This window comes from Rhinolophus ferrumequinum, chromosome 17 (assembly GCF_004115265.2).
Source record: "Rhinolophus ferrumequinum isolate MPI-CBG mRhiFer1 chromosome 17, mRhiFer1_v1.p, whole genome shotgun sequence".
NCBI lineage: Eukaryota > Metazoa > Chordata > Mammalia > Chiroptera > Rhinolophidae > Rhinolophus > Rhinolophus ferrumequinum.
The window spans coordinates 28,163,663-28,178,713 of record NC_046300.1 but is presented as its reverse complement, the minus strand read 5'-3'; the positions used below and the strand labels follow the sequence as shown (position 1 = coordinate 28,178,713).

The window sequence follows — 15,051 nt, the reverse complement described above, 5'->3', positions numbered from 1 at the left end:
GTCTCTTGAAAATAGACCTCCCATATTCATACGAGTTTGGAATGTCCTCCTAATGCTTGAAGCAAAGAGTGAAAAGGCACTGGGAGTTTTTCATCAGAACCCTGTATTTTTACAGCTATTGCAAGCAACATGGGAGGAAGACTAGTGGCAGGACCAATACTTGTTTGTTTGTTTACTTTTGCAGAGTGGGTAAGAGATGATTAAGGCCAGAACAAGGCAATGGCAAATGTGATACACAGGAGGGCCATCTAAGAGCTCTGGTGGTGACGCTGTAGCTCTCCCCTGGCTGCCCAACCGTTTCTGCTACAGATGCAGTGTCCCATCACTTGGCTACCATTCTCAGTGGCCTCGTTGACTTCCCTGCACCCATTTTCCCACCCCAACCCCTATATACTTGTACATCCTCTAGACTAATTTCTAAAAACCTGCCAAATTGTCGCCACATCATAAAGTAAATACCACTGAGATAACAGGTGTAGAGAACAAGACTCATCAGATTCAATGTGAAACGTGAGGAGCATCTGAAAATGTTTAGGTCACATGATACTGCTGCTGGGAACATTCAGGGTATTATATTATTGTCATAATTTCAAAAACAAAAAGTCACAAGTATTGATCATTAAAAAGCCAGTCAAAATCCTGCTTGATACAAGAAACATGAGGACATGCAAAGTGTTTATCTCCCACATTGTGCTACTATGTTACATTGAGAAATGCAACTTGTAACTCATCAAAACAGCCTGGTCATTAAAGAGAAGGGGACAACTCACAACCCAGTATTCTTTATATCTGTACCTCCTTGTATTAAGTTATTAAACCATGAACTTATGCTGGAAACCTTATCACAGTATTTACTTATTGCCAGATATAATCATTTTGGGGGGTATATGTATGCATATAAATCTATTTTACAATTATTAATATTAGCAAGTCAAATTCTCCTGTAACCTTGTTGCCCGGTGATGAAAAAGAAAGCACCAAAATGGAGACATGGGACATTCCACCAGATTTAAGCTCTGTGTAATTACTTAGGCAATTCTGAAAATACATTTTACCATGTAGGGTATAAACCCTGTTGTCTCCCCACGAATTGTATTTATGGAAATTAAAGGTGTTATTAACTTAAACCCTGGAAAAGCCTCATCTGTTTCAGTACTCACCAACCCACATGGTAATTATTGGCTGCTACATACAAAAGGAGTTAAAAATGACACAAGATTTCTGCCTTCTAACCTTGCTTTTAAGGATCCTTCACATCTCTGTATTTGAGGCTGAGGGGTTTGCTTCCTCCAACCTTAGCCCTCAGAGAGACTTCCCGTACCAGGCCTAAATCGCTGCTAACTGAAAGGCATTGTGTAACCATCATTGTGCTCATGGATAAAAGAGGAAGAGGCAGACCCTGGGGGTCTTTTAAGGGTCTTAGTCATATAAAGTTGATGATTTTGTCACAGAGCCAGGGCAGAGGGACTGGTGAAGAGATTTAGGAGAACAGAGAAGGAAAAAATACATGAGCAAATTGTGTAAAAGGTCTTGTTTTGAACCTGATTGGTAGACTTGGGCATCTATCCAGTTTCTGGATGAAGAAGCAAGTGTTATATGCCTTGCTTTCTAACTTCAGAGGTACCCAAAGCCATATTTGTAAGGAAGTTGGTTTAGATATATCTGAAGGAGCAGTTGAAAGAACAAAGGAAAAGGTAAGGAGGGAAGAAGGAAGGATAAAAGGAAGGAAGGGCGGGAGGGAGGAAGAAAATAGGCTTGCGTGTCTCTTACACTGTTTCCCTAATACACTTTAAAAAAAAAAATGTATATGCTATGGGAAGGTAGACATCAGCCTAGTTAATGCCAAATCATTGTAAAACTTGAATTCAGAGGGACCCCTACTAATGACATTTCACTGAATTTGTGGAATGTCAAAGATCGCATCTCACTGTATCTTTAAAGACGAACCTCGAAGTGATCTTTCAGCTGTCCCGGAACATGATGTGAAATGACAGGTGTGCCTCAGGGGCTGATTAGAGAATATTGGAGTGTTGGTAGCTATTTCCTGGCTTTCACCTCATTTTGTGCTTTTGCCTTTCTCTAAAATACATTGGTGCACCTGTGCAAAGGCTCTGTGGAGACAATAATGATGCTGGTTTGAGTGCATAGATAAAATGGATTTTCAGGAAAATTAATAGCCTCTGTTCTGATTTGGATGATGCTCTTACAAGGTAATTGACAGAGAGATGCTTTAAACTGTGAACCGAAATATCATATTCATACCATTATTCCACATCCGTTATTACTGTCTCTAGGGTCTGATTGATAGGTCGGCCTGATGGTTCTTTTCATTCCCACCATAGCTACAGAATTAGTAAAAAGGGAAAAAAAGAAAGAAAAGGCTTTCAACTTGAAGTAGTAGCCATAGAAAAAAATTTGAAGTAAGAGCAATTCTGGGATGATGGGGACAACAGCATTTGGCCCAGAATATGGCTTATTTATGAGGTTTCTCCCTTGGTCATAGACAACAGAATTGATTGATTGTCTCACATTTTGGGGGGACTCTATCCACCCTAGACTGAAAGATGTAACTGTATTATGATCAAGGGAACCAAGTTGCAGAAAAGTTAATTGACTTCTCTATGGTCACATGGCTGGTTAATGTTGGAGCTGTGGTTGGAGCCCAGGTCTCCTGGAGTCTGGTGACCCAGTCCTGAAATGGAATTGCTGTGGCATAGATATTAAGGAAGGTGAATGATAGGATACCATAGGTCTGAATCAAAAGAAAAAAAAGAAGTTATGACTTTGAAACTATTAGAAGGATGTGTGGCACAGGCACATATTTCATGCATACTTTGTAGAGTGGATGCACATCAATTATTGCGTGTGAATTCAACCACACTTTTCAAAAAATACAATACCAATAGCTATAATAAAATACGATTTTTCTGTCAGGTGGCCCCCTAAATACAAATCAACTGCTTCATCCGGTGCTCAACTGAAGAAAAAAATGATAGACTCCAAGGCTGGATGGACCCATCAGCTGTGTGGGAAACTGTGAGATCTAATACAGTGTTTATGAAACGAGTCAAAATATCAAGGATATCCCTGAACCTATTATTTTTGTTTTATACCCAACTTTGAGCTCAATTCCCAAGTAAGATGGAAATTCATAGTATTGAAATTTTTTTTTCCCCATCAAAAGAAAAATGAAGGAACATTGTGTGTGAATAGATTAATTGTTTACTTTTCAAGCAATAACTTTTCCATAATTTTCAAATATTTCTGCCCAGGAGTGTTTTATAGTAGGAAATCCAGTGCAGGGATTGTTATATACTTTTAACATATATGTTTTAAAAATATATAAAAACATTTCAAAACATAAGCCTTAGGCTTGTTCTTGAGTGTATTAATGATATTTCTTGTAGTTATTTTGCTCAAAAATTAGAATTGAACTTTATCACTTTTTAAAGTATATTCTTGAAATAAAACATACATAATGAAAAATACACATAGCAAAAGTATAGAGTTTGATGAGTTTTCCAAAACTGAACACTTCTACGTAAACAACATGAACATCATGAAGCAAACGTTGACCGGCATCCCTGAACTCCCTGACCCATATACCCTTCTAATCAGTCTCCCAAAGGTAACCACTTACCTGACTTCTAACACAGTAGATTAGTTTTGCCTGTCTTTGTGCTTAATGTAAATGTATTCATACTGCATTCATTTGTGTCTGGCTACTTTTGCTCAACATTTTATTAGGGATATTCATCCACTTCATTGTCAATTATTGTACATTGCTCGTTCACATGGCTGTATAATGTTGTGTTGTGAGAATATATCTTAATACTGCCAAACGTTTTTAAAGTATGTGTACTAATTTGCTACCAGACAGCAAACGGAGGACAGGTTAAGTGACTACCCAAAAATCGGTGTTTTCCATCATTTTTTAATTTTAATCATTCTGGTGAACAGTCATTGATTTTTAAATTGATTAAACAGACCTCTGGCAAATTCCTACCAAGGTTTTTACAAAGGCAAATTCCTACAAAGGTCTTTATTTATGAACCAGTGTGTGCTGGGGTTGGGAAGTGGCAAAGATGCTTCATGAAGAGGAATTCTTCATGGTCAACAAGTTCAAAGAAGGAATACAATTTGAAAGATGGGAGCAGAATGTCTCAGCACAGACAAGTGATTTTGTTTAAAATACAGCCTTATTTTCTGAGACAGCATTTCATTTGGGAATGAAGAGATATATATATATGGGCTAGACATTTATGGAATCTGAAAACTGACATGACATGTTTAAGATTTTGGGGGGATTTGTGGAATGGAAGAAAACAGTAAGGACTTTATTAACTGTACCACTAATTATTGAGATTTTTCACAGGAAAAAACACATGGCTATGGTTGATCTGTGTTTTTATTACTGTTGCAGGGTCTCCATTTTGGTGCCTACTGGATATTGTTCCTATAAAGAACGAGAAGGGAGATGTGGTACTTTTTCTGGCATCATTCAAAGATATAACAGATACAAAAGTGAAGATTACTCCAGAAGACAAAAAAGAAGGTTTGTACTGTTTTCAGAAAACGTTGACAGATGGGGTAACATTTTGAAATTGTTTACTCAAAAATTCTGAGACAAAAAAAATTATCTTTTTTAACAACAGTGACTGATAAATATTCATAACTGTAAGCAGGCAGAATTTGGTACCTATTTCAAAATCACAGAGACTCACATGAATTTACATTCTGGTCTTTGTAAAAGAGATTCAATCGACAAGAACCAGAAGTTCATATTCCTATGCAAATAGAATGAGAATAGGAAAACAACTTATCAGAATATAAACATTCATACCATCTTGCTTTATTAGGGACAAAAATAAATTGATAGTGATGAGTGAAGTTAAAATGATGTGATTAAAAATACATCTCTCAGCTTCATCTCAAGTGCAGTAACTGAGAACTTCGAAGTGCAAAATTTCATTTTATATATGAAATTAAGAATTCAAGTTTAGTGGTTGTTAGCGTGGAATGTTGAAACGAAATGTGGTCTGTATCTTATAGAATACAACAGGGCAATCATTTGTTTTAAGAAAACAAGCATTTCAATGACCTTTCAAGGATTCGAAGACTATGTTTCTAACCTTATATTTTCTGTTTATAGCTTATTAAGAAACTCCCTGCATTTTATGTAAGCTGACAAAAATTAGCACTGAACAAATGGTGCTATTATTTTGCTTAAGCAGAAGTAGAATGAGATATTTTGGTGACCAGAGAAAAAGCAATTGTCATTGTAGGAATGTCCTGTGTCCTAAGTTCCTTATTAGAACCAGCTATTTGACATTTCAACAACTATGTGTTTTTAAGAATGGGTTCTTTTACTCCAGCTCTTTATAAAAATGTGTGAGTGTTGCAAATATATTGTCTCTTGAAATGACAAAACAAATGGAGAACTCTCATGGTTTGGCGCCCCCCCCCCTACTTCTATTATTTGAAACGTTTGCAAATACAGGACTGTTTTCCTGTTTATTTTCATGGCTAAATATTTTACATACACAGGGAAGGGCAGTCTTACAATTAAAGTTACTTGGATATTAGAGCAAGTGGAATACCTACCCGATGAGAGAAAAGAAAATGTGAAAATCAGTGTGTGCAGTTTTTATTTTCAGTTTTTTGTTTGTTTGTTTGTTTTGTTTTTTGTGTTATAGGAATACAAAAGGTCATTAGGAACTGTATTTACTCACAACACTTCTGATACCAAATGTGTGGATTTTTTCCATACCGACAACCAGTTCCAAAACTCGCTGCACACCAACTGGGTGTCCTCTAATTTAATGAAGTGTTGTTCTGACACTAACAACCCAGAGTTAGTGTCTGTCTCCACAGGTTTAAGGGTTCACTTCAGATGCCATCACAAACATTGGGTGTCCAGTGTACCCACACACTTCTGTCCAACTTGGCTACAAAGCCAGGGGTTCATACTCTCCCTGTCCCCCTTGTCAGATGTGATAATTTGCTGGAATGACTCACAACACTCAGGGACACACTTTACTTACATTATCACAAAGGATACAACTCAGGAATAGACAAATGGAAGAGATACATAGGACAAGGTTTGGGGAGCTGCTAGGCTTTTGCTCTGGGTGTGCCACATTCCAGCACCTCAATGTGTTCACCAACTCAGAAGCTTTCCAAACCCTGCTGTTTAGGAGTTTTTCTAGAGGTTTCATTACATAGGCACAATTGATGAGATCATTGGCAATTTGTGATTAACTCAATGTCCAGCCCCTCTCCTCTCCCAGGAAGGTTAGGGGGTGGGGCTGAGAGTCCCAACCTTCTAATCTTGCCTTAGTCTTTCTGGCAACTAGCTTCCATTCTTAAGCTATTTAGGGACCCCCCAGCCACCAGTTTTTTATTAACATTTAAAAGAACTCTTTGCTCCACACTTTTCAAGGGTTATAGTGTTGTGGGGGGCCTGGGGGTGGGGACAAAGACCAAATATATATTTCTTATTATGCCACAGTAAGAATTATTTGAATAAAATTATTCCTATATTAAATATATATGTGTGTATTATGTATTATACATTCACATATATATGTAGTTAGAAATATAAAACTAAATATATACTGAACACTCAAGAACATATTTTTTCTGTTGCTACCTTGTTATATGTGTCCCACAAAATTATGTGATATTTTTATAGAGGTAAAATAACTATGATAAGCCAGCATGGTTATAAAATATAATGAAGTATATATTTCTCTCCTTTTTTTAACTGCATTTACTAGAGAAAAACACCTTAAAATTCACCAGTTGATGGCATGTCTTGCAGGAAAAGCACACCTTAGTGTATAATATTTTTAGAACTTCAAGAAAAGTGAAAAATTATTCAAATGTCACTATGTAACTGGAGCAATACTGCATCATAGAAGTAGGAAACCGAGTGAGCAAGCAGCCTGACTTGACCCGATATTGCATCTCAGACCAATGATACCACTGAAGCTCACCTAAGTTGTAGAAATAAGGTTTGTGTTAATTAAAATTAATTTTCTACCGAAGCTCACATGATGGACTTCATTTAAGAGATATAAATTGTATACTTCCATTTTTTAAGAGTACTTCAATCATTGATATTTACATTGTTTTGGGTTTTATTTGAAATGAGGGAAAACCTTTTAAAGAAAAGGCTAACAAGGTAGAACTAGGGTACTATGCTTCCATCACTGAACAGCATTGATGAAAGAGTAGCATAAAATGCAAAGTACTATTTGTACACTCAAAGGCTTTCAGCTGGGGATCTGGTGTGTGTGTGTGTGTGTGTGTGTGTGTGTGTGTGAGAGAGAGAGAGAGAGAGAGAGAGAGAGAGAGAGAGAGAGAGAGAGAGAGAGAGGTCAACAAAAAATCTGGTGTGGTGTTTTTTTTACCACCTTTTAAAATACCCTCCTTTTTTGACATATATTTTACTTCTATTCTAAAAATAGTCTGTAAGCCACTAACTTCTATATCTATGTCTAGCATTACTGAGTTATTTGATATGAGACCCTGTTTACTGCTTTTCCTATCACTATGAAATATTTTAATTTAAAAGTGGATTAATAATGGATTGAGTAATTCAACAAATATTTGTGGAGCACCTACTCTGCCTTCATTATTGAATTACATCTAGAGATGTCAAAATGGAGACAGTATGCTTTGGATCATCCAAACTTCAGCTCAAATCCTGGTTCCATCATATGTGGACTATTAGGCCTTAGACAAGTTGCTTACCCTCTCAGAGACTGTTTCCTCATCTGTAAAATGGGGTAATCATACATGTCTACATCTGTTGTCAAATGACAAAAATAATACAATTTGGTAATGAGTTTGATGTTCTTTATGCAAGGGAAAACAATTCATGGATTGGGGGGAGGACAGAACCTCGCAAGCGACGGAGCACTGTTCCCAGGGGATTTAGGGCAATGGTGAATGGTACAGGGAATCATTAATAGAAGAAACGACCCAGAAACAAGGCCTCATTGGCTAGGAGGCTGAGGATTTCCTTATAAGTCTAGAAAGTCCTATTTTTCAGGGTAAGATAAACTAGTTAAAGCTTAGTTGGAGGATTGGATTGGTGTACATTAAGATTCCTTGAGAGGTGTTTCCCGTAAGTCCGGGTTGACTTAGACTTGTAACATGTGCCGGGCCACTGAGGTGGGGGTGGGGGAGCTTCATTTTGTGGGTCCTGATATATGAATTAACTTTATCAAGGTTTATAAGAGGTAATACATGCAAATCACATAGCACAGAGCACACAGACTACGCTCAATAAAAGATAGTTATGGTCATTTGTATATTCCATATGTTTTATAAAAAGAGCTACCTGTTATTGAGTCTCTGCTTCAGTCTAATTGATTACTTCACTTACTTCTCATTGTAACTGTATGAAATAGGTATTATTCCTATTCCTATTTGCTGATGAATTTAAGTAACTTTACAAAGATGAATGGCATAGTAAAAAATGGTAGAACTAGGACTTTCATACAGCCAAACTCTGATGTGTACATTCTATTTATCGAGATTTTTATTTTGCTCATGGTTTTATGAAAGACACAGTTCCAGTACTTGCAACATATATTCAATGATAGAGCGGCAAAAATGGCAAATTCTTCCCAGACAAGGGGAAAAAGGAGGATGGGGCCAGCAAGAATTGGAGCAGAGTCAAGGAGACTTTCGCAGGGACAATAACAGTGAAGCAAATCTTGAAAGACAAGTCAGGTGTGACAATCTGAAAGGAAGGGATGTTAATTTCAGGAGCTAGAATAACGAATAGTTGACTTTTGTTCAGAAGTCGATTATTTACGTCAGGGAGTTGAACTTCAACGCTAGACAGGCAGACAGGGCTTAAATCTTCAAGACTTTATTACATCTTTCTAAGGAGTTTAGACGGTATGGAGATATTGCTCAGAGATAGAACAAGTAAACCTTGATAATGGGAGAGGAAGAAAAAGGAGGACTTGATGAACCCCAGGTTTCGGTTTTGGGGGCTGTTATTGAGTGAATTGTGTCCCCTCCAAATTCATATGCTGAAGCCCTAGCCCAAAGCAGGAAGAATGCGACTATATTTGGATATAGGACCTTTAAAGAGCTAATTAAGGTAAAATGAGGCCATCAGCATGGGCCTAATCCAATCTACTGCTGGCCTTATAAAAAGAGACTTGGACACTGAGAGGGACACCACGGTCGCTCATGCACGGAGGAAGCACCCACGAAGAGGCAGCACTTACTTTTTTAAACTCTAAAGAGATGTGCTCTTAGCTCATGTCAGCAGGTCTGAAGTTCCAATTACTTAAGAATCAGCTTATAATGCATCCCACAATCCACTTTCTAACTACCATTCCACCTTCAAACCTAATTGAAATCTCTGGAGGAGCTAAGCTGGTCTGTTCACACTCAGCTCATGAAACTCACACTCTTTTCTTCTGTCCCCCCGGGTCATCTCTGACACTGCTATTCAGCATGAATATGTCACCTCTTTTCTTTACTGTCATTTCACCTGAACCACCAGTAGTTCATAGTGCACGTCCTTCCCTTAGGCCATTCCATGTCTTACTGCTGGCTTATCTTGTCTTTCCCAAACCCTTCAGAACCTGGAAGCTGGCACTCTACTTCATTTGTCATTCAGTTTCTTACAGTGCCTGCACGTAGCAGACACCGACTACAAACCTGCTGATTAATTAATTTTATGAAAGGGCCTGTACCTATGTGACAGTGTTTAGTTTCCTTTAAAAGTTCCTTTCCTCTGTACACAGTTGCGTGTCTCAATTTTCCAATCTTTTTTTTTTTGTATCTGTTCATACATCCTGCTAATTTTGTTTTCCATTTAAACCACTTGGCTCTAACAATATGTGCCTTGTTTTTTCAGGCACAGGGACCAGTGCAGTGGTTCTGTTTATTTCTTAAAAGGTGCCCCAGATTTCGTTTGAAATGATGGTTGTCACTGGTGTATTCATTATGCAGCAACAGCATCATCAGTTATCCCAGAACTGGGCGATTTCAATTACAATTTCTAAAAAGTGGGCACTTCACATTTGTCTTGAGAATTTAGAGGTTGATGTATGAAGGATTCCCTTCGGTGGTAATACTAATCAGGATTCAAATGCATCTAAATTTTGGCAGGTTAGATTCTGCCATCTAACTTTTGGCAGGCAGCAGCAGGTTGCTATTATTAAGTACACTGATACATGTTTTATATTGGACCTGCTTTGCCCTATTACCAAATATTTTCAGGAGAAATAATAGCTGTACTAAATAATTAGATAAGAATTGCATTTACCTACAAGAACCGGAACACCTAACTCACATCAGCTTAAACAATAGGGGTTTATTTTCCTCACGTTTTGAAGAGTCTGGAGCTGAGCAGTCCATGATTGCAGCCGCAACAATCACGGGCCTCAGACTCTTTCCCTTTGGGCTTTCTGCGCTGCTGTCCTCCACGTGCTATTTGCCATCCTCATATTTTTCATCTTGGGGCTATCAGATTGCTGTTGAAACTTTGGAACTCATTTCTGTTGTGCAGATGGAAAGAAGAGCGAAGGAAAGGGCCAGGGCTTCTCCCTACAAGGCTTCACCTTTGGATGCAGAAAGGAATGTCCTTCCTTTTGCCTCTCTCTTCTGCCGGGGAGTTCCATCAATACGTCATTGACCATGACTCTGTCCTGCAGCCATGGTCATCTTTAGCTGCAAAAATGGCTATTAAGCCAAGGGCTTTGGGTCTATGTCTTAAGCTTTTGTACCCTTATAGTAGAAATAGCCAAAGAGAAAGGGTTTGGAAGTAAGGTTGTGTCAGCCAATCTAGAGTGTCTAATTATCTATTGATTAGTTTCCATAAGCCAGCCAGATGATTACGCAAGGATCTACAACATAGAAGAGTGAGATTTAGAGGTCTTGGACTGCCAAAAGCCTCAGTGCTGTAAAGACTGAAACACAGGACTGTCTGGTCTCAGAGCTCATATCTTTGCACCATTCCCTGGAGCACCATGCCCTATGACAACAAATGAAAGAAAATTGGAAATGAGGTGGAAAGAAGGCTGGGCTTGTCTCAGATTCTTTGCCAAGCTTCTACACATGATTGTCATTGAAACTGATAGCTCCTGACCCAATTCTTTTTACCATTCTCATTTCTATTTAAAGTCCTTACTACTGAAATTGTAGTCCAAGGGGGAGCTGACACATTGGCCTCACCTGGGAGCTCGTTAGAAATGCAGAATCTCAGGTCCTACATAAGAACTCTGAATCAGAATCCGCATTTTAACAAGATCTGCAGGTGATTCACAGACTCATCGGAGTTTGAGAAGCCTGTACCATACATACTCCTTAGAAAGGCCTTCGCTGACCATCTAGTCTGAAGTTGCCCACCTGCGTCCACTCTATCACATCACTTTGTTCATTGTCTTCATAGCGTCGATGCTTACCTGAAACAACTTTTTTCTAAAGTTAGCTTATAACTGTTCTCCGCTTCATGAAAATGTAACCTTCATCAACAAACAGGCTTTGCCTCTCTTGCTCAGAATCATAAACCCAATACATATAGAGTAAGTGTCTTAATACTTAATAAATAATAAATATTTGATTGATGAATGGATGACTAAATGAATGCATACATGGTGTCCAGTTTAGGAAATTTGACTATTCAGACGTAGGACACGATGACCTTCTTGCGTTTTTATAATGATGAGATCATAATCAAAGCTGCAGGTCCCGGGCACACATCCTGATGAATACATTGTTTGGTTGTGTTCTGCTTGATTTAAGTCGAAGGCAATTTGACACGTATTTACCAAAGTTGGCTCCCTCTCAAAATGTGTTCTTACGGCTGGTATTGAATGGCGCTTTCACTCCAGATAGAATCTCTGCTATTGGTTAATTTTTTTGTTCTTGTTGACTCTGGGGTTTGTCTTTCAGTTTCTAAGAATTTCAATTTGGTCATATTTTTTAAGATAATTGAAGTTATTTGTTAAAATAAAATAAAAAGATTCCCCAAAAGGACAGACATTAAGCCACTGAGAAGATATTAATTAAGTCTAAGATGATTTTTATGTACTTTGAATATTTTAATTTTCAATGTGGAACATAGTAATAATGTTCCTTTCACCTGCTGAAGTAGTCTGCCTGATTTTCTTCTGTTTTCATAATAAAAGAAACACATATAAAAATCCTAATAAGGAACAGTATCCTGAAGAAAGAACTACTATAAAAATTGATACTTTATCTGAGGGGACAGATTTCTGCTTCAAGGAGATCTTTATCAACCCTTTGTTAAATATGTGATGAAACAGGAAATGAAGAGCCTAGATAGATGCTTGAAGAAGTGATTGAAGATGCCTGAGATAGTGATTGAAGTATTTTAATCACATCTGTATTTTATTGTATTACCTATATTTTAAAACACATACACACTCTTGTTTTTGTTTGTTTGGTTTTTTTTTACATATTCACCAATATCATTTTCTCCTAGAATCTTCTAAACATAAATAGCATAAGCCAGGGTTCATAAACTAAGTTGCCTTTAGGACTATGGGATAATGTGATGCGTGAAATGCTGTGAGGACTTGAGGCATAATACACATGGAATGTTTCACTGAGTCATTCCATTTTAAACAAGAAATGTAAATATTCTGCAGCCAATCAAAATGTACCCGTGGACTGAATTTGTTCTATTAGTCAGTAGCTTATGATCATTGGATAAAACTTCATTAAACGAATTCCTTATTAGTCTTATTTTTATTTTAAAAAAGTATGTCTAGTTTTATTACTCTGAGAATGGAGACATATTTTTCACTTTTTTGGGTGAAATTCACATTTAACAACTTTTTGTAATTGAATTACCAACTGATTGAAGCACCAGCCAAATATGTGTTAAGAAGATTAGCAAGTTCAGGCTAACAGTTTAAAAAGCCATATAATTTGACCCCCTTGGTTGGATCTACATTCTTAGTGAAATTCTCTGTGTCTCTCTGTGTCGGTCAGAATTCACCTACATGTTGGTATTAGGGATTGTTCCCAATTCAGGGATTATCGCTGCCGTGCTACTGTTGTGAATGATGGGAGCATCACATGGGACAGGCTGCAAACCATGGACAGAAATATCTGCAAGTAACTGTGTCTCTGGCGTCAGCATCTTGTAGAGAGGCCCGCTTAGGATTGGCAGGACACCATAGGTTTGTGCTTCATTGGATGGTTGCGGGGAGAGTTTTCCCTTTTTGCTTTTCTTTTTATGGGGGCTTTGCCAGTGTGAAAAAGCAGACTATTGGGTGCCGGGAGCTTAGATGCCAGCTATTAAGAGAAGGCCTAGTTTTTAACTGGTTTCTGGAGAGAGAATCTACTGCTAGCAAAGATACTGTGAAAATTATTGAAAGGACAACAAAAGATTTAGACAATTACATAAAACGTAGTTGATTAATCAGCAGCAAGGTTTGAGAGGACTAACTCCAACCTTAAAGAAGTTCCACTATGGGTAAAATGCTATCACAGGGCATCGCATGGTTCGGAGAAATTGTCTGTAAAAGGAAGAATTAATTGAAGTAGCAAACTTCGATGTTGTCTTATTTTAAGAAATTGTCACAGCCACTCCAGCCTTCAGCAACCACCACCCTGATCAGTCAGCAGCCATCGACACTGAGGCAAACACTTCACCACCAAACAGATTATGATTTGCTGAAAGCTTAGGTGATGGTTAGCATTTTTTAGCACTAGAGTATTTTTTAATTAAAGTCTGTACATTTTTAAACCATAACGCTATTGCACACTTAATAGATTACAGTATAGTGTAAACATAACTTTTATATGCATGGGGAAACCAAAAATCTGTGTGACTTGCTTTATTGCCATATGAGTATTCGCTTTATTGTGGTGACCTCCAACCGAACCTGCAATATCTCCAAGGTATGCCTGTGGATGCAAAAATTCTAAACAAAAAGTATTCATTAAATTAATCCTCTCAACATCCCTGTGGTGTAGGCAGTATTATCATAAGTGTTTTCTAAACTTAATTAACATGCCCAAGGCCACAAATCTAGTAAGTGACAAGGCCAGGACTTGAAGACAAACCTTGTTAAGCTTCAGTTTGATCTCCTATAAGCTTTACATTATCAGGCCTCTTCATCACAGGATAAAGAAATATATCTACAATATCATGTTGTCATTAAAATACAAATGGTGTCAGTTTGTATCCATTGTAAAAATGTTAACTGATCATTTTATAAAAATTATGAGAAAAATAGGAAAATATAGGGGGGAAATGAAGAAAAAGAAATATATCATTTCTGGGATCATTCTGCAAGTAAAACCATTTATCACACATCCATTGATCCATTTCCATCCATTCGTTTTTCTACGTAAACTTCAATTTTTAAGCAATAAATTTATTCTACTCATATCATAAACCTCACTTCTAGGAATTCTTATGTAAAACTTCATTGCTTCTTGAAATTAAAGACCATTTTATCATGCTTGGATCCTTTAAGAAGGAAGAAAACTAACACTGAATGGCTCACTACCAATAAAATACTTTTCCCACCAATTATCCCATTAAATTTTCTTAGAAAAAGAGCTTAAAATGTGAAAATGAATAAGTATTACTTTATATGCTTTAGGGTCATTAGAAACACATCTAATCTTTCTCTTCTGAATGAACTGTGTGTTCTTCTGCTTACTAGTTAGGTTCTCCTTATCCCAGCCCTTTAATTATATTTCACATTTTCCTTTAAGCCCTCTGGAAATTTATCTACTCCTTCCCATCTAGAACAGTACATACTAACACATATTTTATCTCATCATTACTGAATTTAACGAAAGGATAGCTTTTAAATGCCTGCATTTTATGTATTCTACCCCATCAAAATGGCTTTAAAAATAATTATGACCATCATTCTAGTCATAAGCCATCATGATCTTTGAGATTTTGTATATTTTTTATTCTACACTATCATTTATATCATTTTATAATTGCAAAGCCAGTAATAACTCCTTCCATACAGATAGTTTCCCATCACTTACTTCCTTAAGACTATATCAAATTTCAAG

At 37.3% G+C, this 15,051-nt stretch overlaps 1 protein-coding gene across 1 annotated transcript in view; it reads left to right on the top strand.

The window, feature by feature from the left end:
* The window catches only part of KCNH8 (potassium voltage-gated channel subfamily H member 8), a 312,183-nt gene that overhangs the window by 121,880 nt on the left and 175,252 nt on the right, over window positions 1-15,051 (top strand). Inside the window, exon 3 of the mRNA XM_033131443.1 lies at window positions 4,424-4,555. Coding sequence (XP_032987334.1) covers window positions 4,424-4,555 — 132 coding nt within the window. The remainder of the gene's footprint in view (window positions 1-4,423; window positions 4,556-15,051) is intronic.